Source organism: Tachyglossus aculeatus, chromosome 2 (genome assembly GCF_015852505.1).
Source record: "Tachyglossus aculeatus isolate mTacAcu1 chromosome 2, mTacAcu1.pri, whole genome shotgun sequence".
In the NCBI taxonomy this organism is placed as follows: Eukaryota; Metazoa; Chordata; class Mammalia; order Monotremata; family Tachyglossidae; genus Tachyglossus; species Tachyglossus aculeatus.
In genome coordinates, this window is record NC_052067.1 from 13,605,434 (window position 1) to 13,630,107 (window position 24,674).

Genomic DNA, 24,674 nt, shown 5'->3' on the forward strand with positions numbered 1-24,674 from the left:
TTGTGGAGCGCTTATTCTACAGAGCACTGTGTTGTCCGGACTGGAACTATATTTAAAGCATGAGCCTGAAGGTGACTGGAAAAATCGTTGTTTCTTTTGCTTAGTAAAACACTTCAAAGACAAAAACTCAATTGGATCCACACTGATGGACAAATAGATCTTATATCCCATATGGGACATGGCATGGACTGTGTGCAACTTGATTAGCTTTTATCTACCCTAGAGCTTAGTACAGTTCAGTCATATTTATTAAGTGCTTACTGTGTACAGAGCACTGTACTAAGCACTTGGGAGAGTATAATACAACAATAGACATGTTTCTGCCCACAAGAGCTTACAGTCCAGTGGGGGAAACAGACATTAATATAAATAAATTACAGATATGTACCTGAGTGCTGTGGGGCAGGTAGGGGGGATGAATAAAGGGAGCAAATCAGGGCGACACAGAAGGGAGTGGGAGAAAAGGAAAGCGGGGCTTAGAAAAGGCCTTTTGGATGAGATATGCCTTCAATAAGGCTTGTCAGAACAGCAGGACACGCAGCAGCAGGAGCAACCACTGCAGCAGCAGCAGCAGCAGCAGCAGCAGCAGCAGCAGCCCACGTGTCTCTCCCTGCCCAGAAGGCCAGATGCCCGCTCTACAACCAGAACCAACACACTGAGGCAAGGGCCGCGGGATGGGGACTGGAAAGGTTTAGTCATCATAGCCCAAGGATTTGGACTCCGTTCCCGAGAGGCCCGCCCGCCCGCCCGCCATCACCCCGCGAGGACTTGCCGCTCCCGGAAGGCTCCTCTCCTCAGAGCGCCGCCATTGACGCCCGTGACTCCGTTCCCGAGAGGCCTGGCCGCCCACCCTCCCGCCATCTCAGCGCCCCCACGGACGCCCCGCCTGCTTCCACCCCCCCCACTTAGGAGGCCTTCCGTAAAGTGCCCCTCATCCCCCCCCCTTCCCGGTCCGGTCCTGACTGACTCTACCCCCGCCCGCCCCCAGGTAAAAAGCCCTTGTTAGCACCTTGTTAGCACCATGTTACATGTTACATTAACGACAACCTCATTCACACCTCCTCAGCCCTCCCATGCTAGTTGACTGTTCGCTCCCCTCCCCAGGTATCTCTGCTCCCTGACCCCCCTTAACTGGCCCACCCTACTCCAGCTCTTAATAGTTTGTATCTGCTCTCTGTGGCATCATTGTTTGCCAATTCTATTATTGCCATAGCATATTGATTGCTCAACTACACCCTGTGATGCCATCGCCTACTTTTATCATTGCTACTGTTTTATTGCTTCTGCATCTCAATTGTTAACCCCCCACTGTACTGTCACTCGCCCTGCTGACCTCACCATGAACTTTCAGTTCCCTTGCTCCCAACTGCCATTCCCATTCCTCACCTTCCCCTTCCCCCCTCCCACCCAGCTGTTTCCCTCCCTCTCACCCACCAAGACCGCTCCCCCTCAACCCCTACCAAGGATTCCTCTGTACCAGCGCAGGTCCTCTGCTTCTCCCTCCCGACCCCCCCTCCTCCCCTTCTCCCCGCCCCCACCCCATCCCAGTTCTCCTTTCCCATCGCCACCCCCCTTCCCACTCTCCCCGCCCAGGCCCCCGCCAACTCATCCCAATCCAAACCCTCCCCACCCCTCGCACCCTTCCCCCTCCCTCCCCACCCTCGACAGCTGATGCCAAGTGTGGCCTCTGGAACCCCCGCTCCGTTTTAAGTAAGATTCCTTTCATCCTGGACCTTTTCCTTTCCAGTTCTCTACTCCTCCTCGCCCTAACTGAAACATGGCTGTCGTCGGACGACACGGTCTCTTCTGCTGCTCTCTGCAGTGCAGGCCTCTTCTTCTCCCACTCCCCCAGACTCACTGGAAAAGGAGGAGGTGTCGGTTTCCTTCTCGCCCCCCAATGTCGCTTTCGCACTATCCCTCCTCCCCCTTCCCTTTCCCTCCCCTCCTTTGAAGCCCACATTATTCGCCTCTACCACCCCCTCCAGATTCTTGTAGCCGTCATCTACCGCCCTCCGGGCCCCACTTCCAACTTCTTTAACGACTTTGACCCCTTCCTCACATTCCTTCTCTCCTTCTCCATGCCCACTCTGATCCTTGGAGACTTCAATATCCACATGGATATCCCTAACGACTCCTCTGCCGCCCGCCTTCTATCTCTCCTTGACGCTGCCAACCTCTTCCTCCACCCCACCTCACCCACTCACCAACTTGGTCATACCCTCGACCTCATCATCTCCTACCGCTGCACTGTGTCCACCCTCACCAACTCTGTGATCCCTCTCTCTGATCATAATCTTCTCACCTGCCTCCTCACTCACACTCCTTTCCCCTGTAAATCCGTATTACTCCCTCACAGAGATCTCCGCTCTCTGGACCCCACCCATCTTTCGGAACGCCTCACACCCCACCTCGCCGCCCTCTCCTCTCTACCCAGTCTTGATGATCAGATTACTGCTCTCAACTCTACCCTTTCTACTCAGCTAGACTCACTCGCTCCCCTTTCCCTTCGCCGCTCTCGCACCACTAACCCACAGCCCTGGATCACTGCCACTGTCCGCCTCCTTCGCTCTTATGCTCGAGCTGCCGAACGCTGCTGGCGAAAGTCTAAACACCATGCCAACCTCGTTCACTTCAAGTTTATCCTTTCCTGCCTTAACTCAGCCCTCTCTTCTGCCAGACAAAACTATTTCTCCTCCCTTATTGACACCCATGCCCATCACCCCCGCCAGCTCTTCCGTACATTCAACTCCCTTCTCAGGCCCCCGGTTCCTCCCCCTCCTCCTTCCCTCACCCCCAACGATCTGGCCTCCTACTTCATTAACAAAATTAAATCCATCAGGTCCGACCTCCCCAAAGTCTCTTCCCCCCTTTCTCCAACCCCCCGGCTCTCAACATTCTCTGCTACTCTCCCATCCTTCCCAGTGGTATCCTCAGAGGAACTCTCCTCCCTCCTCTCAAGTGCTACTCCGGCCACCTGTGCTTCTGACCCCATTCCCTCTCATCTTATGAAATCTCTCGCTCCATCCCTTCTCCCCTCCTTAACTTCCATCTTCAACCGCTCACTCTCCACTGGTTCCTTCCCCTCTGCCTTCAAACATGCCCATGTCTCTCCCATCCTAAAAAAACCCTCTCTTGACCCCACCTCACCTTCTAGTTATCGTCCCATATCCCTCCTACCATTCCTTTCCAAACTCCTTGAACGAGTTGTCTACACGCGCTGCCTAGAATTCCTCAACAACAACTCTCTCCTCGACCCCCTCCAGTCTGGCTTCCGTCCCCTTCATTCCACGGAAACTGCGCTCTCAAAGGTCACCAATGACCTCCTGCTTGCCAAATCCAACGGCTCATACTCTGTCCTAATCCTCCTCGACCTCTCAGCTGCCTTTGACACTGTGGACCACCCCCTTCTCCTCAACACGTTATCTGACCTTGGCTTCACAGACTCCGTCCTCTCCTGGTTCTCCTCTTATCTCTCCGGTCGTTCTTTCTCAGTCTCTTTTGCAGGCTCCTCCTCCCCCTCCCATCCTCTTACTGTGGGAGTTCCCCAAGGTTCAGTGCTTGGTCCCCTTCTGTTCTCAATCTACACTCACTCCCTTGGTGACCTCATTCGCTCCCACGGCTTCAACTATCACCTCTACGCTGATGACACCCAGATCTACATCTCTGCCCCTGCTCTCTCCCCCTCCCTCCAGGCTCGCATCTCCTCCTGCCTTCAGGACATCTCCATCTGGATGTCCGCCCGCCACCTAAAGCTCAACATGTCGAAGACTGAGCTCCTTGTCTTCCCTCCCAAACCTTGTCCTCTCCCTGACTTTCCCATCTCTGTTGACGGCACTACCATCCTTCCCGTCTCACAAGCCCGCAACCTTGGTGTCATCCTCGACTCCGCTCTCTCATTCACCCCTCACATCCAAGCCGTCACCAAAACCTGCCGGTCTCAGCTCCGCAACATTGCCAAGATCCGCCCTTTCCTCTCCATCCAAACCGCTACCCTGCTAATTCAAGCTCTCATCCTAACCCGTCTGGACTACTGCACTAGCCTTCTCTCTGATCTCCCATCCTCGTGTCTCTCTCCACTTCAATCCATACTTCATGCTGCTGCCCGGATTATCTTTGTCCAGAAACGCTCTGGACATATCACTCCCCTCCTCAAAAACCTCCAATGGCTACCGATCAATCTGCGCATCAGGCAGAAACTCCTCACCCTGGGCTTCAAGGCTCTCCATCACCTCGCCCCCTCCTACCTCACCTCCCTTCTCTCCTTCTACTGCCCAGCCCGCACCCTCCGCTCCTCCACCACTAATCTCCTCACTGTACCTCGCTCTCGCCTGTCCCGCCATCGACCCCCGGCCCACGTCATCCCCCGGGCCTGGAATGCCCTCCCTCTGCCCATCCGCCAAGCTAGCTCTCTTCCTCCCTTCAAGGCCCTCCTGAGAGCTCACCTCCTCCAGGAGGCCTTCCCAGATTGAGCCCCTTCTTTCCTCTCCCCCTCGTCCCCCTCTCCATCCCCCCGCCTTACCGCCTTCCCCTCCCCACAGCACCTGTATATATGTATATATGGTTGTACATATTTATTACTCTGTTTATTTATTTATTTATTTATTTTACTTGTACATTTCTATCCTACTTATTTTATTTTGTTGGTATGTTTGGTTCTGTTCTCTGTCTCCCCCTTTTAGACTGTGAGCCCACTATCGGGTAGGGACTGTCTCTATGTGATGCCAATTTGTACTTCCCAAGCGCTTAGTACAGTGCTCTGCACATAGTAAGCGCTCAATAAATACGATTGATTGATTGATTGATTGATTTGAAGGGGGAAAAGTAATTGTCAGATTTGAGGAGGGAGTGCATTCCAGGCCATTCATTCATTCAGTCGTATTTATTGAGCACTTACTGTATGCAGAGCACTGTGCTAAGCGGTTGGGAAAGTACAATACAGCCATGAAAAGAGGCAATCCCTGCCCACAATGAGCTTACAATCTGGCGGGGAGCAGGGGTGTGTGGGGAGGAGACAGACATCAATTCAAGTGAATAGGCATCAATGTAAACAAATAAAATTACAGATTTATACAGAAGTGTTGTGGAGTGGAGAGAAGGGAGGAAGAGCAAAGGGAACGAGTCAGGGTGACACAGAAGAGAGTGGGAGAAAAGGAAAAGTGGGGCTTAGCCTGGGTAGGCCTCTTTGAGATGATGCGCCTTCAATAGGGCTTTGCAGGCAGGGAGAGTGATTATCTGGCAGATTTGAAGAGGGAGGGCATTCCAGGCCAGAGGTAGGATGTGGGCTAGGGGTTGGCATTGAGACAGGCAAGATCAAGGCACAGTGAGAAGTTTAGCACCAGAGGAGTGAAGTCTGTGGGCTGGATTGTAGAAGAAGAGAAGGGAGGTGAGGTAGGATGGGGCAAGGTGATGGAGAGCTTTAAAGCCAATAGTGAGGAGTTTTTGTTTGATACAGAGGTGGATAGGCAACCACTGGAGATTTCTGAGGAGGGGGTGACATGCCCTGAATGTTTTTGCAGAAAGATAATCTGGGCAGCAGAGTGAACTATGGACTGGACTGAAGAGAGGAAGGAGGTTGGGAGGTCAGAAAGGAGCCTGATGCAGTAATCTAGGTGGGGTAGGATGAGTGACTGGACTCTGGTAGTGGTTTTGATGGCGAGAAAAGGGTGGATCTTAGAGTTGTTGTGAAGGTGAGACTGAGATTATTTGGTGACGGATTGGGTATGTGGGTTGAATGAAAGAGCGGAGTCAAAGATGACACCAAGGTTAAAGGATTGTGAGCCTGGAAGGATGGTTGTGCCGTACACAGTGATGGGAAAGTTCAGGAGAGGACAGGCTCTGGGAGGGAAGATGAAGAGTTCTGTTTTGCATGTGTTAAATTTGAAGTAGCGGGAAGATATCCAAGCAGAGATGTTCTGAAGGCAGGAGGAGATGTGAGCTTGGAGAGAAGGAGAGAGATCAGGGGAGGAGATGTAGATTTAGGTATCATCCGCATAGAGATGGTAGTTGAAGCCATGGCAGCGAATGAATTCTCCAAGGGAGGCAGGATGTGGGCAAGGGGTAGGTGGTGATTCTGAATTCTGATTCCTTCAGAAATGTCTGGACTGCTCCCCAAGGGCTCATCCCTGATTGTGACTAGTTCTGTCTGCTTCACGTCCCCCATAGGGTTATCTGGACTTCCCCACCACTGGGAGCCAGGCTGGGCTGGGACACTTTGCTGGCCTCTCCCCACTTCAAAGCCTTTTTGAAGGCACATCTCCAAGAGGCCTTCCCTGACTAAAACCCTCTTTTCCTATTCTTCCACTTCCTTCTACATCACCCTGACTCATTCCCTTTATTCATTCCCCCCTCCCAGCCCCACAGTACTTATGTACATGTCTGTAATGTATTCATCATCATCATCATCATGAATCATATTTATTGAGTGCTTACTATGTGCAGAGCACTGTACTAAGCGCTTGGGAAGTACAAATTGGCAACATATAGAGACAGTCCCTACCCAACAGTGGGCTCACAGTCTAAAACTAATATATTCATTTATATTAGTGTCTATGTCCCCCCGCTAGACTGGTAAGCTCATTGTAAGCAGGGAATGTGTCTGTTATGTTCTTCGATCATACTCTCCCAAGCGCTTAGTACAGTGCTGTGCACACAGTAAGTGCTCAATAAATACCATTGACTGACTGATTGACTACAGGGTACTTTGCATTTATTCTTTTTATGCTTCTTTCCTGGGAGATGTCCATGGTCATATCTCGGGTTCCTGTAACTTTTCCACCTTCTACTCTAACTCCTGTATGGAGTTGGTTTTTTAATGCAGCATTTTGGAAACCTACCCAAGCCTGGTTCATGAAGATGACTCACAGAACCCGGAGGAGGATCGAGTGGAGACCTTAATAAATGGCAATGGCTAGTTTGGTTTGTGAGAATGGTTTTGGGAATCTACCTCGTTGACATTGGAGAGCTGTTCTTTAGAGATAGTACTAGCTGTTCTGGTCAGCCATGCAAACACTAAGAATCCTTTCTGCCTTGGAACAAAAGGCTCTTTTCAGAATCCTTAGGGAACATCATTTCCAACACAATCTCATGAGTGGACGTGAGGTGTGAGCTGTGGTTGTCATTTGTTAGAAGAAGAAGATACTCATGGTGAGATTCTGTTCCTGTGTATGTAGCCAAGAAAGTACACTCGTTAAGATCAGCCCTTTTTCTACTCCCTTGCTCAGTTGAAATGAGTAGGTGTTGTCTAAGCCTACTGCCTCCTGTTCAGTTACCAAGAGACCCATTTGGGACTGCCCATTTCTGTAGGTTTAAAAGTTAGGATTAGGTGAGAAAAGCAAACAATCTGTTGTCATCAAAGCATTCATTGGTTTCTTCTTCCTGTGGTAGTGGATTGGCCTAAACAACCACATTCTTTCACTTGGCATTTGGCAACCAACAGTGCACAACTACAAGGTCTGAGTTCTGCTTTAGATGTACTTGAAATGAACATTATCTGGACAATTCAAAATGTAAGCATCGCCTGTAGGAAAGACTAGTGAAGCAGTGTGGTTTAGTGGGTAGTGGATGGGTCTGGGAGTAAGAAGTGACCTTGGCCAAGTCACTTACCTTTTCTGGGCCTCAGTTACCTCATCTCTAAAATGGAGATTAAGACTGTGAGCCCCGTGTGGAACAGGGACTGTATACAACCTTATTTGCTTTCACCCACCCCAGCTCTCAGTACAGTGTTTGGCACATAGTAAGTGCTTTAAAAAATACCATTATTATTATTATTATGAACATAGTTTCAGTTGTCAGGAGGCCTGGGGTATAGCTCTGGCTCTGCCATTGGCCTGCTGTGTGAACTTGGGTGAGTCATTTCACCTCTCTGTGCCTCAGTTAAGAAGTACCACAATTATGGTTATCATTATTTTTATTATTGGGTTTTTTATTTTTCTCTTTTGGAAACCCATGTGGTAAGCAGGGGTTGGAGAGCAGAGGGTCCCTTCGCTCAAAAATTGAGTGATTAATTCGGCACAAGTTTTCAGGTTCATCAGTAAAGGTCTCTAGAGGAAGATGACAGAGATTCAGAGAGGATCAACAGTGTGGAACAGGTTCATTTTCCATTTCTCTGTTAATTGAAGTAATGATGCAATAGCAGTACAGGATGGAGTAACTAAATTGGAAGCCCCTCGTCACCCATGAAAACGCAGGTGCCCTACATGTTTAAACTTTTCAATTCCCACCTTTCAGCCAACAGTGCAGTTCCATCCAAGGAAATGGTATGTTCTCCCTTTTCAGAATGTGCATCTGGTAGCTAAGTGGTTGGGGACCCTGGAGAAACTCCTTGAGCAGTTCAGCGTGGAGAGCCACTGTGATTATCGGGTGTTTCTTAGTGCTGCACCAGTGCCAGATGATCACCCCATCCCTCAGGGACTCCTGGAAAACTCGATTAAAATCACTAATGAAGCCCCTACTGGAATGCTGGCCAATTTGCATGCTGCCCTCTACAATTTTGATCAGGTAAGAACAAAATGGAAACGGTGTGGGAACTGAGTTGAGCTCACTACCACAGCCCCAAATAACTGTCCATTTAACTTAATCTCTTGCTGACAGATCAGATGAAATCAATCTCTGACCTTTGGCAGGCCGGGGTTGGAGAACCAATCTGGCTGCACCTTTCTCATTCAGATGGAAAAGAGTTTGAGGGTTCTTGGGAGAAATACCCAACTCTGAAATTTGGAAATCTGTATGAACAGTTTGCTAAAACTGAAGGATCAGGTGTCTTATGTGAGATGTTCCTCATTACACTACAGGAGTCTGTAAAGTAGGACAGACTGGTTCTGCAAGAATCATATCAATAGAAGTCGCATTTGTTGAGTGTCCACTATGTGCAGTGCACTGTACTAAGCATTTGGGGATCCTAACACCTCAGAAATGTGACGCTGGCCCACATGGAAATGATGCTATCTCCAAATGGGAATAATTTGCCTACAAGAAAGTTTTCCTTATCTAAAATTGGATCCTGATTCGTATTGATCAGTGAATGATGATGAACTTGTTCTCTACCCTATTAAAGAATGCCTGCACATCTTCAGCTTCTACTTGGGAAACTACCTGGAAAAATGAAAAAGGAAGCTTTTATTTTTCAAATCCATCTCTTATTGAATAATGGCACCCTCAACTAGACTGCAATAATAGGGGATAATTTAATCCCAAGGGGCAAAGAGTCTATAACACCCAAAGTAATTAATTGAAATGACCCCTATCCAAAGCCTTTGAAACATGACACTAAGAGCCTCTGTTTACAATTAGCTTTAAAAAAGTTTAAGAAAAAAATGGGAAATTTATAGGATCATTATCAGTAATGGAAACCAATTATAGAAACCAAGCAGTAAGAGGCAGCAAGACATACTCCTGGATATTGGTCTGCAATTATCCTGGGAAGTTCAGACCTCCAACATGTTTATTGAATCTGGCATTTAATTCAAATTCAAAATGACCCCTGACTTCCATGCAGTGGGCATCTAATTCTTCAAGGCCCTTCTTAGAGAAGCAGCATGGTGTAGCAGATAAAGCATTGTCCCGGGAGTCAGAAAGTCTTGGGTTCTAATCCCAATTCTACCACTTGTCTGCTTTGTGACCTTGGGTAAGTCACTTTATTTCTCTGTGCCTCCATTGCTTCATCTGTAAAATGAGGATTGAGACTGTGAGCCCCACATGGACAGGTACTGTGGCCAACCCGATCTGCTTGTATCCATCCCAGCTCCTAGTACCGTGCCTGGCACATAGTAAGTGCTAAACAAATACCATAATTATTATTATTCTTAACCCTCCCAACCCTGGGATTCCCTATTCTTCAGATAGTGATGTTGGGCTTAGCCTCCTGTCTGGGAAGTTCCGTGTAGCTCAGTGCTTCCATCACCACCATCACTACTGTCTTTCGGACTGGGCAAAGCAGACCCAGGATCAGTTCAGTTCTACATAATCAAGGGTATTTATTGAGTAACTTCTAAGGACGGCACCCTGTGCTAAGCTCCTTCTGCTCCTGCACTTTCCCGAGCCCCCGTAGTCTTCCATCGCTTATATTCATATCCTTACACTCTGCCATTTCCCCTACCTGTAATTTCTCTTAATGTCTGTCTCCCCATCTAGTTTGTAAGCTCCTTGTAGGCAGAGCTCACGTCTACCAACTCTGTTGTACTGTACTCTCTCAAGTGCTTAGCCAAGGTGCTCTGCCATCAGTCCATCAATGGTATTTATTAAGTGTTTATTGTGTGCAGAGCACTGTACTACGCACTTACAGTACACAGTGAACACTCAATAAATACCAGTGAGTGATTTCCCCATAGCTCCACGTCCCCTGTTTCCAGTAGGCATGCTAGAGCAGATAAGGAACCAGCCAGGTAAGGAAGTGAGTGGGAGGCCTTCATTCTCCAAATTGAGTTAATCGTAGATTTAATTATTAACAAAAACACTCAAAGCATTCTATGCATTCTGCCAAAATAATAAATACACATACTCACGGCCAACACTTCCTACCTCCTGAGGATTATGAAGCTCTTATGCAAATCAAAGTTGCAGTCATTCGTTCTGGTAGCAGGTGAAGCAGTCATTTCCTGTGGTAAAGTATGAACACACACCTTTTTAGACCTTAAATAATAATAATAATAATAAATTGTGGTATTTGTTAAGCACTTACTATATGCCAGACACTGTACTAAGCCCTGGGATGAATGCAAGCAAATCGGGTTGGACACAATCCCTGCCCACGTGGGGCTCCCAATCTTTAATTCCCAATTTACAGATGAGGTAACTGAAGCCCAGAGAAGTGAAGTGACTTGCACACGGTCACACAGCGTATAACTAATGGAGCAGGGATTAGAACCCATGACCTTAAAACAACTCTATTCTTTTCAAGTGGTTGCCAAAAAGAACTAATATTTCAATTCCTATCAAACTCAAATTGCCAAGACTTCAAAAATGAGGATCTAGGTTTTGTTGGCAAAATACATAAGAAGGTTGCTGGCTTGTAGTTTCCTGGAGTAAATGATTGCTTTGTCGGCTACCAGAACAAATTACTGCAAGCAAATATTATTGTAAAAATAGATGGTTTTGTGTGTATGTGTTCATTTTCTCAGGGAAGCAACAATTCCATGTCTGCAATATTTGTCTGTGAAAATTGAGTTGGTGTAGAGGAAAGGGTTCTAACCAAACCAAAGTTAGACTTTTGTTTTCCTGCTGCTGGTGCTTGTCTTAACCAACATAATTAAAAATAGGTTTAATCCTTCAGTTTTCTCAATCAGGACATAGTCATTCAAAAAATAGTATTTGTTGAGCACTCATTCTGGGCAGAGGGTTGTACTAAGCACTTGGTCAAAATAAAGCCAAGATCAAAACAGTTATAGTCTAAAGGGTCACAGGATTAATTTTATTCTAGTACTTTAATATTTCTTTGGAATCTCTGTAAATTTAGAATAAAACTTTTCTCCCCAGTTAAATTGGGCGGGGGGGGGGGGGGGGGGGGGGCTTTGATTTCCATATTCTAATGTGGCCAGTTACCTCTTCCTTGGCAAAAGGGTGAATAATATGGAAACTCTATTTGCTTACCCTTATGCTAAATATCCACCCACACTCCCCATTCAGAGGAAGAATCCCTTGCATCATAATACTGAATGTTTTAAGTGGTGCCAAATCATTTTAATGCTCTTTGCAGGGTCAGACTAAAACTATGGCCACCTCATTGCTATGCTTTGGGTGGTCCCGATCTACACAAACCCTCAAAAGGCAGGTTAATTTTGGGCTTCCCTAACAGAATGAGGATGGAGAGCCCTGGGCAGAACCACTTAGAACTGGTTTTAGTTTTGGCTCAATTTCTCCATCCACCAGAGATGCATTTCCTGACCATTTTTCCTTGTGCTTCCTTCAAAGAGATAGTCACTGCAAGTTTTTATGAGATACTGCCAGATTTAAACAAGGGATTTGAGAGTGCTCTGTCTCCTGGGATTCAGATGGGCAGGACAGTAGCCCCATCTGTCGAGAATGAGAGAAACACCTGCTCTGAACTTCCTCTGGAAGTCTGTTTTTGCAAACCTACAGGCCCCGGTTACCCCATCCCATTTGCTGCACTTCCGGCCTCAACTTCAGTCTCTGTGGTGACCATGGTATTTATAGAGCACCTACTGAGTGCATCACACTGTACTAAGCGCTTGGGAAGGTGTCACAGAAGTAAAAGACGCATTCCTTGCAGCATGGCTTGGCTCAGTGGAAAGAGCCTGGGCTTGGGAGCCAGAAGTCATGGGTTCTAATGCCGGTTCCGCCACTTGACAGTTGTGTGACTTTGGGGAAGTCACTTAACTTCTCTGGGCCTCAGTTACCTCATCTGTAAAATGGGGATTAAGACTGTGAGCCCCACGTGGGACAACCTGATCACCTTGTATCCCCCCAGCGCTTAGAACAGTGCTTTGCACATAGTAAGCGCTTAACAAATGCCATCATTATTATTATTATTATGGGAAGCTTAAAATATTCGTCTTTGAAACAGAAATAATTCTTTGAAAGTTACTTTTCAGTCCCCTAGAAGGAAAGTGGCATTATGCTCTGATAATTAGGGTCATAATGAGAAGTGATTTTGCCACACCTGATTTTATAAGGGCAGCTGAAAAGGAGCATAAAAATTACTTGCTGAGATTGAATCTATGGCTTTGATTGGGTGAATAAATACGTAGAGCTTGTCAGTCAGCAGAGACTTTACTGAGCAGTGCTGGTTGCATGTTCTTTAGTTACACTTGATACAAAGAACACATTCTTCTTCTCATTATTCCTTCACCAACCTCTCACCCTGCCCGTTATGGTTGAGCTGAATGATCTTCAATGGTCTGTCCTCTCCTGCCCCTTCTCTCTCTCTCTCTCTCTCTCTCTCTCTCTCTCTCTCTCTCTCTCTCTCTCTCTCTCTCTCTCTCTCTCTCTCTCTCTCTCTCAGCAGGTGCAACCCCCAGCATCCTGCCTGAATCCAAGATAGCAGAGGGGATTTGAGAGAGTCCCCACTCATCCTAATGGAATCTCTTTTTGCCTTGGTAGGCCATGCCAAGGTAGGGTGGGGTGTGCCAAGGCTCTGGATCCTGAGGAGGCTGGGCATTATTCATTCATTTGATCATATTTATTGAGCACTTACTGTGTGCACAGCACTGTACTAAGCGCATGGGAGAGTACAAGCGTGGCTCAGTGGAAAGAGCACAGGCTTGGGCGTCAGAGGTCGTGGGTTCGAATTCTGGCTCCGCTGCTTGTCAGCTGCGTGACTTTGGGCAAGTCACTTCACTTCTCTGTGCCTCAGTTACCTCATCTGTAGAATGGGGATGAAGACTGTGAGCCGTGGCCACGTGGGACAACCTGATCACCTTGTATCCTCCCCAGCATTTAGAACAGTGCTTTGCACATAGTAAGCACTTAACAAATGCCATCATAATTATTATTATTCTTCTTATTATTATTATTACAATATAACCATAAGACACATTCCATGCCCACAACGAGCTTACAGTTGAAAGGGGGAGATGGCCATTAATATGAATAAATACATTACAGATATGTACGTGAGTGCCGTGTAGCTGGGAGTGGGGGGTGAATGAAGAGAGCAAGCAGGGTGGTGCAGAAGGGAGAGGGAGAAGAAGAAAGGAGGGCTTAGTCAGGGAAGGTCTCTTGGAGCCATCCCCAGCAGGACATCAGTGTAGGGAGAGGTACAATACGTTAGTCCCATGGCTGAGCAGATCCCCAGCAACTCCAAGTCTTACAGCCTTCTCGGCCTATCACCCGCGATGACATACATCAGAGGAGCTGCTCGTCCTATTGCAAAAGGTAGAGGCCTGGGACTCGAGATCTGGGTTTTAATCCAGCTCTCTCCTCCAAGAGGTCTTCCCTGACTAAGCCCTCCTTTCCTCTTCTCCCACTTCCTTCTGTATCACCCTGTCTCACTCCCTTTATTCATTCTCCCCTCCCAGCCCCACAGCACTGTACACAATAATAATAATAATAATGGCATTTATTAAGCACTTACTATGTGCAAAGCACTGTTCTAAGCGCTGGGGAGGTTTCAAGGTGATGAGGTTGTCCCACAAGGGGCTCACAGTCTTAATCCCCATTTTACAGATGAGGAAACTGAGGCCCAGAGAAGTGAAGTGACTTGCCCAAAGTCACTCAGCTGACAAGTGGTGGAGCCAGGATTTGAACCCATGACCTCTGACTCCAAAGCCCGTGCTCTTTCCATTGAGCCACGCTGCTTCTCTGAGGCAGTGTACATAGTACACTGTACACAGTAACATATCTGTAATTTATTTCTATTAATGTCTGTCTCCCCCTCCAGACTATAAGATCGTTGTGGGCAGGATATGCATCTGTTTGTTGTTATATTGAACTCTCCCAACTGCTTAGTTCAGTGCTCTGCATACAGTAAGTGCCAAATAAATACGATTGACTGACTGACTAATCCCAGTTTGGCCACTTGCCTGCTGTGTGACCTTGGGCTACTGAATCAACTTCTCCGGCCCTCAGTGTCCCCAATTGTAAAACAGGGATCCTAGGCTGTGAGCCCCTGTGGAACAGAGACTGGGTCCAATCTGATTATCCTGCATCTACCCCAGTGCTAGACACATAAACGCTTAACAAATGACACAGTGATGATGATGATGGTGATTATCATGATTGTTATTATTGACAGAGTTCACCGCTAGATGAACAAAACCACATCCTCAAATAAACTGTTGCGTGGCTTTTCTTTTCCTCTTTTGTCAGGATACACTTGAATTGTGTTCCAAGGAGCAGGAGTTTAAAAGCATCCTTTTTTCTTTGTGCTACTTTCACGCCTGCGTTGCTGGGAGGTTGAAGTTTGGACCCCAAGGTTGGAATTGTAGCTACCCATTCAACACCGGAGACTTCAACATTTGTAGAAGTGTCCTCTACAACTACTTGGAGGCAAACCCTAAAGTAAGAGCTATTTGGTCCAATAACCTCTTTCTGGGGATGGTCTGAATCTGTCAGTCTTTGGAAACTCACAAAACATCAGTTCTCTCTGAAGCTATTATTAGTCAAAGGGCCAGCACTGTTTGCATTGATCCTAAACGTGAACCAGATAAGGGGACTTTCAACAGAAAATGTTTTAACTTCATAATATAGGTCAAACTGGTTTCACATTAGGAATTTAGCACAAACAAAAAATGTCCTTCATTATGTTAACAAAAACAGTGGTTTATATGTGCATATATGCCAAATTCATTAGGCAGGTAATGAAGCATTTGCACAAATGTAATTACATACAGCAATTCTGACAGTTCATAACATTGCATTAATAATCACTACAATTAGTTCTGATGATGGAAGCAATTTACAGCACGTCACATGTATAAATAATGGTGCATTTCCTGCATGTGTCATTATTATGTATTAAGGATGCCACCTTGTTGTGACTTTCTCAGCAATGTTCCCCTTGAATTGAAATTAAGGGTAGAAAACTGATTTTATTATAGAGCTGCAGTATGATTTTACTGAGGTTCAGTGATAGGCTATCTGTAGAACTTCTTGTGAACCCCAACATTTGAGTAAAAGAAGAGATCAAAGTTTGTCTTTAGACTGTAAGCTTATTATGGGCAGGGAATGTATCTGCTAATTCTCTTGTATTGTCCTCTTCAAAGCGCTTAGTACAGTGCTCTGCATGTAATGAGCACTCAATAAATACCAGTGATGGGTTAATCAAAGTGCATTCAGAGGATAGAGGTGTAAGGAGGTGGGTTTGTTTGTTTTTACAGTTGAGTTAGTTGAGGACTCACCAGAAGCATAAAAACCTGTATGGGACCAGATAAGCATATTCTTAAATCTACCTTGTATGTATTCTAGATTATCATTCCAGGAAGGAAATTTGTATATCTGCACATAGGCATGTTCAAACATTTGGTCACACGATAAGCTCTTACAACTATTTAATCATCTCCCAGTACGTTACCTTAACTACTACAGGGCTCCTTAACTTCAAAGGGCTCCTGCATTCATCAGGAAAATATGCCCTGGGAGATTGCAGCACATGGCCTTTGACCTCTCAATGGAACATCTAATCCCTAATCTGTGTGCTTTTCATTTTTTTTATTCAATTTGAATTAGCTGCAAATTGGACTTGATAAGGTGTTTGAGTAGTGATTTTTAAATAACTGCGATTTATTTCCGTGATTTCAGAAGCGATCCCTGTTTACAAAAGTACCGTGGAAAAATCCACCTTTCCCAAGCACTACTTTTCTTACAAATAAATAAATCCCTCTGATCTTGGCAGGTCCTGCTCAGTGAATTATTCAGTAAGACTGATAATTACCCAACCCTACTGTGCAAGCAGGAAAGTTACTTTTTTGAGGTTTCCGTTCTCATACTCACTGAGAGGCATTTTGTCCCACTAGGGCTTCATTCATTCGTTCAATCACTGAGTGCTAACTGTGTGCAAAGCATTGTACTAAGCATTTGGGAGAGTACAATATAAGAATAACAGACACATCATGCTGGATAAATGAAGGAAACCAAATCCAGTTATATGCTCATTTCCCCTGCCGGGAAGCTCTCCTCTGATGGTTTCCTAGCTGGCTGTAGGCCCCATTTTGAGAACTAAACCCCATTTCACGTCTCTCAGACCAGTTGTCATCCATTCCTCTTGAAGCCACGGGCATCGAGGCGGGTTTCCTAGACAAGTTACCTGAATTGGAAAACCTCTACATCACCAGAGTCACACCAAACTCCTTTGTTCAGGATGCTTTTTCCTTTGCAGTTTTCATGTACTGTACTTAACTTGATAACCAATCCTTTGCTGAACAGAATCTTGAAATAAATGCAAATTAGAGGAGGAAAGGCGTAACAGATGTTGCTTCCCGGCAACGAGAAAGAGAAAATAAAATGAGACCACCTTTATTGTCCATCCAGCTAGAAGACAGGATCTCTCTAGCCGCATAGTGTCATTCCTTGAACCTTGGAACCTTGGACTGCCTTCAGGCATTTTGTTTCTTTTCTCCTGTAGATCAAACCCCCAGTCTCAAAGAAAGATACATCAGAGGTGGACTTATTCAAATTCAAATAAACTTGCAGCAAGTACACTGGAATAGCTGAAGCTATTTTACTTGCTCTATTCTGTCACATCATGCACCAAACCAAGGCTATAATTAAGTTTTTACTTGAGCTGTTGGGAGGCATATTCTGCCCTACAAGGGTGAAAAGGTTCCTGTCTGGAAAGGCTTCATCACAAACTGGCATGTTTTGCAAACCCAGAGGAAGCAAAAGGGTAGCAAAGAGAGGCGTCAAACCCTGCTAAGCCAAATAAAGAGGAGATATGGTGATTCTTGAATAAAACATGCTCCTGTCATTAACTCCAGCCTACAGAAATGGCTTTCTGGCCAAACACACAGTGAACATTACACTCAAGTGATTCTGAGGGCAAGGGTTAAATACTAATTACCCCCTTTTTTGTGTGTATCCAAATTCTGAATACAGCCCGAATCTAAGGCAGGCTGGATTTTTCTTCATCCCTGCTTCACAGGAATAAAATGAGAAAATCCTACAAGAACAGTAATTATTGATGTTCCCCTAGAAGGATACCCTGTAGAATCATTCTGTCACTGTTGGGGTGATGTTTGTAAACAGTCTGCTCAGAAGACACTTATGTTTATTACCTTCATTCATTCATTCAATAGTATTTATTGAGTGCTTGCAGTGTACAGAGCACTCTAGTAAGCACTTGGAAAAAACAGTACAGCAATAAAGAGAGACAAATTGCCTGATGAGGTGTTTAAAGGTACTTAACCTGTCTGAGGAATGAATTCTAGATCCCCTTTCATACAGCCAGGTGAGTTTTCACTCTTTAGAGTGCACAAGGACTCTTGCATGATGGAACTTATACTTCCAACTGTGAAGAATTTGCCATTAAAATACTGCATCACCCTGCAATCCCAAACATAAAGTTGGGAAATTTTTGCAGGATGCTCATCCCAGTGTTGTGTATCTTTGTTTGACTAGCCTGCTGAGGAGATTAATTGTGCATCTGTGTCATCTCCCCAAGGTTCCCTGGGAAGATTTACGTTATCTGTTTGGCGAGATTATGTATGGGGGACATATCACAGATGTTTGGGATCGCAAGCTGTGTCGAATGTACTTAGAAGAATTCATGAATCCGTCTCTGGTAAGGATTTTTCAAATTCAAAGGAAAAGTGTTAAGACAAACTGTTCCTCCTGATAGATTTTCTAAAATGATGTAACAAAACTCATTGGTTTTCCATGTGTCAGGCTCAGAGCTTTCCACCTACCAGACCATTTAACACTAAAGATTCACTCAGTATCATTAAATGCACAAACCATCGACTTTTTATAATTAGCATGTGCTAAAGAAGAATCCTGTGATCCATTTGTTTCTGTATTTCTGAACTGCCTTCTTTGCAGTAGTTGTAGTTGTAGTAGTAGTGATATTTGCTGAACAACTTCTGGGCACGATGCCCAGAACTAAGCACCTGGGATTGTACAATAGAAGCATGAAACATGGTCCCTGACCACAAGGAGCTTGCACTCTAATAGGAGAGGGAGATACAAAAATATTTACAACTAGAAAAATTTGAATAAATAAATGAAGATATAATTTAATAAAAATATGAAATCGCATGCAGATTGCTTTCTTCTCAATGGGCTGCCCTCTGTCTTATTAGCAATCCAGGTTTGCAACTTGAGAGTTAATTTGACACGCTACCTTCTGATGTTTTGGGGTCCCATGTTCACCTCCCTAACTTTTGGAGAACTGCAGTTTATTTAAAAAAAAAACACCTCTGTAAATAGAGATGATAGATTTTGGTCATTGAGAAAAGATGTTTCCCTTCCTTGTGACTGACTGGTTTAAGTCCACTTTCAGTTTATTTCCTCAGAGCCTAAGGAGTAGGATTTCACATGTCAGAAAGACACTCTCAATTTAACACAATTGGAAGTCACTACACAGGAAAGGAGGCCCGAGAGTAAGTTACCATGGAGATGGGAAGGATAAACAGTGTTGTACTCATGACCTCTGCAGAGGCTGATGTCTCCAAATGATAGTTGAGGTCAGGGAGCAGTGTGGAAAGCTCATGCTGATGTTTCTTACTCTGTGTCTGGCCTGTGGGTAAGTAAAGAATTACTGGTGCCAGCCTAGACAGCCCATTAACCTTCACAAGTCTGAACTTTCATTCAAATAATTGTAAAATAAATATAGACGATGAAACCTGAGGGCATCAGTGAAATTTCTATGCCCTTTTGGAGTGAATACACCCAGTCCCATATAGAGATCCAGTGAGGGTTTTCAATATTGAAACATTGCCTTGTCAATCTGTTATTTTCACTGGACACCGCTTTGTTTTTAACAAAGGGAATGAAATTTCCATTGATTTGCTGACATTTCTTTACCTGAAGATGTTCATTTTTTGAAAAGGTGGGTCATTGTCTATTTTCAGTTAATCAGTCAATCTAAGTTATTTATTTAATGCTTACCATGTGCAGAGAAGGGTACTAAGCACTTGGGAAAGTATAATAGTGCCTGACACAGCACTTAAAAAAAGCATAATTATTATTATCATTTTATTATTATGATCCCCACCCACAAGCAATTTACAGTACATATCTGTTTTTTTCTCCACTTTCAATTCAGTCATATTTATTGAGCAGTTCCTGTGTATAGAGCACTGTACTATGAGCTTGGGAGAGTACACTATAGTATAGAGAAGCAGCATGGCTCAGTGGAAAGAGCACGGGCTTTGGAGTCAGAGGTCATGGGTTCGAATCCCAACTCCACCACATGTCTGCTGTGTGACCTTGGGCAAGTCACTGAACTTCTCTGTGCCTCAGTTACCTCATCTGTAAAATGGGGACTAAGACTGTGAGCCCCACGTGGAACAACTTGATCACCTTGTATCTGCCCCCCCAGCACTTAGAATAGTGCTCTGCACATAGAAAACACGCTTAACAAATGCCATTATTATTATTATTACACTATAACAATAAATTGATGCATTCCCTGCCCACAGCAAGCTTCTAGCATAATCTGATCAACCAATCAGTGCAGTGGTTGGGGCTCATAGCACACATTCCCTGGTCTCAGGGAGATTGTGATCTATTGGGGGAAGCAGATAAAGATTATTTTCAAATGGTGGGAGCTGGAAGACAAACATGGATTTATAGCAGGTAATAGAAGCTAAGCTCATCTGCCACTCCTGGTGGAAGAGTACATCATCAGTCAGAATATAATTCTATAAGGTTTTCATGAAAGCAAGAGGAAATGTAGGATTTCACTGATACACAAACAGAAACAGAGTTAGTAAACATGGTATCTGCACTCAGTGAGTTTATAAGATAATACAGGAGACACACTGAAATCATTTACAGATAGGAAGAAAGAGAAAAAGGGACATATGCACGAGTTAGTTGAACAAGATTGTAAGGTTCTTGAACATAGAGATCATGTCTCCTAATTCTATTGACTCTCCAAAGTGCTTAGGATAGTGCTCTGCCCATAGAAGGCAATCAGTATTTTCCATTACTTAATAGAGTTTTGAAGAGATATACATAAGTGCTACACGAATTTGGGAATTTACAGGGTATAAGCTGGGGAAAGGAAAGGAATTAGGGAAGGTCAGTAGGAGGAGATGAGATTTCAGGAACCTTTGAATATGGGGAGAGCAATGGTCAGACAGATTTGACGAGGGAGGGATTTCTAAGCAAGGAGAAGGGTGTGAGTAAGAGGGTGTGAGCAACAGAAAAGTGCATAACACAAGCAATGTGACCTAGTGGATAGAGCCTGGGCGTGGGAGTCAAAAGGACCTGAGTTCTAATCCTGGCTCCGCCACATGTTTGCTGTGACCTTCCTTCTCTGCGCCTCAGTTGCCTCATCTGTAAAATGGGGATTAAGACTGTGTTCCCCCTGTGGGACAGGGACTGTGTCCAACCCAATTTGCTTATATCCACACTAGAGCTTAGAAGAGTGCCTGGAACATAGTAAGTGCTTAACAAATGCCACAGTTATTATTATTGAGAAGCAGAATGACCTGGATTCTACTCCTGGCTCTTCCACTTGTCTGCTGGGTGACCTTGAGCAAGTCACTTAGCTTCTCTGTGCCTCAATTACCTCATCTGTCCAAAGGGGATTAGGACTGTGAGTCCCCGGGTGGGACAGGGACTGTGTCCACCCTGATTTGCTTGTATCTACCCCAGTGCTTAGTACAGTGTTCGGAGCAAAGTAAGCACTTAACTAGTACCACCATTGCTTTTATTATTATATTAGGTTGAGAGGAATAAAGTGTGTGAGGTGATGAGTTGTGGGAGAAAGGAGTAGATAAGTAAGCAGGGAGAGGGCTCATTGAATGTCTTTAAAGCCTATGGTTAGGAGTTTCTGCTTAGTGCAGAGAAGAATGGGTAACCATTGGAGGTTTTTGACAAGTGGAGAGACTTTGGGGGCAGAAGGATGTTTTAGAAGAATTCATTCATTGTCGTATTTATTGAGCACTTACTGTGTGCAGAGCACTTTACTAAGAGCTTGGGAAAGTACAATACAAAAATAAACAGAAACATTCCCTACCCACAATGAGCTTACAGTCTAGAATGGGACAGACATCAATACAAATAAATAAATTGTACATATGGCTATAAGTTCTGTGGGGCTGGAAGTGGGGAAGAACAAAGGGAGCAAGTCAGGGTGAGGCAGAATGGAGTGGGAGAAGAGGAAAGATGGCGGCTTAGTCTGGGAAGACCTCTTGGAAGAAATGTACCTTCATTATGGCTTTGAAGGGGGGTGGGGATGGAGAGTGTCTGTCAGATTTGAAGAGGTAGGGTGTTCCAGGCCAGAATCAGAATGAGGGCCAGGAGTCAGTGGTTAGACAGTTGAGACTGAGGCACGGTGAGAAGGTTAGCACTAGAGGAGCGAAGTGTGCAGTCTGAGTTGAAGCTGGAGGGTAGCAAGGTTAGGTAGGAGGGGGCAAGGTGGTGGAATGCTCTAAAGCCAATAGTGAGGAGTTTTTGTCTGATGCAGAGGTGGATAGACAACCACTGGAGTTTTTCGAGGAGCAGGGTGAGGTGTTCTGAATGTTTTTTGTAGAAAAATGATCCGGGCAGCAGGTTATTTTATGGACCAAAGAGGAGCAAGACTGGAGGCAGAGAGATTGGTGAGGAGGCAGATGCAGGAGTCAAGTCAGGAAGTGACATTTGCCATATACCGATGGTATTGACACCTGTCTCCATGTTTTGTTTTGTTGTCTGTCTCCCCCTTCTAGACTGCGAGCCCGTTGTTGGGTAGGGACTGTCTCTATACGTTGCCGACTTGTAATTCCCAAGCGCTTAGTACAGTGCTCTGCACACAGTAAGCGCTCAATAAATACGATTGAATGAATATAGTCTCCAAGCACTTAGTAGAGTCCTCTGCACACAGCACTCAATAAATATGATTGATAGATTGTTTACTAGTGAGGAAGGGGAGAAACCTGAACTTCTGGTAAGAAGAGGGTTGGAAAGAACAGCGAGTAGAAAGGAAAACTAGTGAAGTAAGTAGAATGAAGAACTAAACTTAACATTTGCAGACCATAGTAATCTTTAACAGTAAATAACCCCTTTTACTTAGCTGTATTTATAGATTAACTATAGCCATCAGTAAGCAATAAGATTACTTTTCCCCTTTCAGTAAGGTAAGCTTACAGTGACTGAGTTCCATGGTGCTTGTTTCACTCTTAGAACAGTGCTTGGCACATAGTAAGCACTTAACAAATACTATTATTATTATTGTTTAGACAAAACTCTCAAGAAAAGTAAAGATAGTGAGGGCTTTAGCAAACCAGGAAATATAGAAACAATATTCAAACTAATCTCACCAGATCCTAAAGACTTTGAGAGATTTCCACCTCTATTTGCTTATCTTCTCATAGATAAGTCGATTATCATCAATGGTAGTTGAGTGCTGGCTGTGTGCCTATGGTGTACTAATTGCTTGGGTGAGTGAAATAGAGGTGGAAGACATAGAGACACAAATTATTTAATTCCTGGGAAGATGAAGAGCAAAGATGCCATTAGAATAGGTATTCATTCATTCATATATATTTAGTGCTTACTGTGTACTAAGTACTTGGGAGAGTACAATATAACAATAAACAGACACATTCCCTACCCACAATGAGCTTACAGTCTAGAGGGGTAGAGTCAGGAAAGATGAAAAATGATGGATACATTAAGTATATAGCTATGTACAGAAATGTGAAGGTTGGTTGGATGTTCATACGTGCCACGGTGGATGTTGGGAAGATGTGACCTGAAGTGATGAAATTATATCAGAAAATGCTTCCTGGATGTGGTGGGATTTCAGGAGGACTTTGAGGCAGGGTGAGTTATGGCTGTGGTGGATTTGAAAGGAGAGAAAGTTCCAAGCAAGGGGTAAGGCCCAGGAGTGAAAGGTCAGATGCCAGAGAAGTGTGAGTGAGGGACAGGGAGAAGGTGAGCTGGGGAGATGTGGAAACTGGGAGTTGGTAAAGAGAGAAGAGGTGTAAAGAGGAACGAGCTAGTGTAGAGCTTTGAAGCCAGCAGTGAGGAGTTTCTATTTGATGTTGTGGGAGGTGGGTAGCCAGTGGAGGATTTTGAGGAATAGAGAGACAGGGCCCTGAGCAAAGTTTTAGAGTGATGAGACTGTAGTATAGGCTGGAGGCAGTGGGAGCAGCAATTGAGTTCATTTAACTTTCAGTTTTTGAGGAATAGAGAGACAGGGCCCTGAGCAAAGTTTTAGAGTGATGAGACTGTAGTATAGGCTGGAGGCAGTGGGAGCAGCAGTTGAGTTCATTTAACTTTCGTTGCTGTCTCTGGGACCAAAGTGGATCCACAGGCCCGCTGGCTGTTCATACAAGACTAACCGGCTTGGTGAGTTGCCGGGAAGCTTTTGAAGCCAGTGTGCTTTCTTAGAAGGGGCTTCCATGAGAAAGGAGTGTTTGTTGTGAAGAGCAGCTTGGAGTCAGCACTGCAAGAGGCAAGTCGGCAAGAGGCAGCTTTTAATGAAGGCACTCAAGTCTGAAGTGAGGTTCTTTGTGTCCGGGGACATCGATTTCAAAGAGCTCCTCGAACAAGTCAAAGTTCTTATGGCTTTAAGGGGGATGAGGAGGAGGCAGAAGGGGAAGAGAGGCGAGGAGAGCACTTCTGGCATTGTGATCACCAAGCACAGCTTTCATTTTTGCTATTTAACTTTTGGTCTTTCCCGTCTTTGAGGGGTTTCAGTAGACACAGTGCACAAACTGTGGGAAAGAATGGAGAGTGGCCAGTTCCAAGGTCTCCTATGGAACTCTCAGAAGGATCACGCTATAATCCAACCACATATTTGGTCCCAGTGACTTGTTGCCCCAACAGCACTACTTCATTTTAAGCAAATATCATTTCAGGGACTTTCCCTTTACAATGGGATTAAATATATTTTCTCCATCTGGCAGACTGTGCACCCCATGTGGAACAGGGACTATGTCTGACAAGATTATCTTGTATCTGCTCCATTTCTTAGGAAAGTGTTTGGCACATAGTAAGCGCCTCACAAATACAATTATTACAGTAGAGTCGATAGACATGATCCCTTCCCTCAAGGGGCTTACAGACCAGCTGGGAAGAAACAAATATAGGTAGGATGAAGAAGGGAAAGGCATAGGCACATGAATGCCTGT

At 45.0% G+C, this 24,674-nt stretch overlaps 1 protein-coding gene across 1 annotated transcript in view; it reads left to right on the forward strand.

The window, feature by feature from the left end:
- Positions 1-24,674, forward strand: part of DNAH11 (dynein axonemal heavy chain 11) — a 284,335-nt gene that overhangs the window by 248,294 nt on the left and 11,367 nt on the right. The window contains exons 77-79 of the mRNA XM_038761352.1: positions 8,275-8,496; positions 14,761-14,952; positions 18,050-18,169. Of these exons, the coding sequence (XP_038617280.1) occupies positions 8,275-8,496; positions 14,761-14,952; positions 18,050-18,169 (534 nt within the window). The remainder of the gene's footprint in view (positions 1-8,274; positions 8,497-14,760; positions 14,953-18,049; positions 18,170-24,674) is intronic.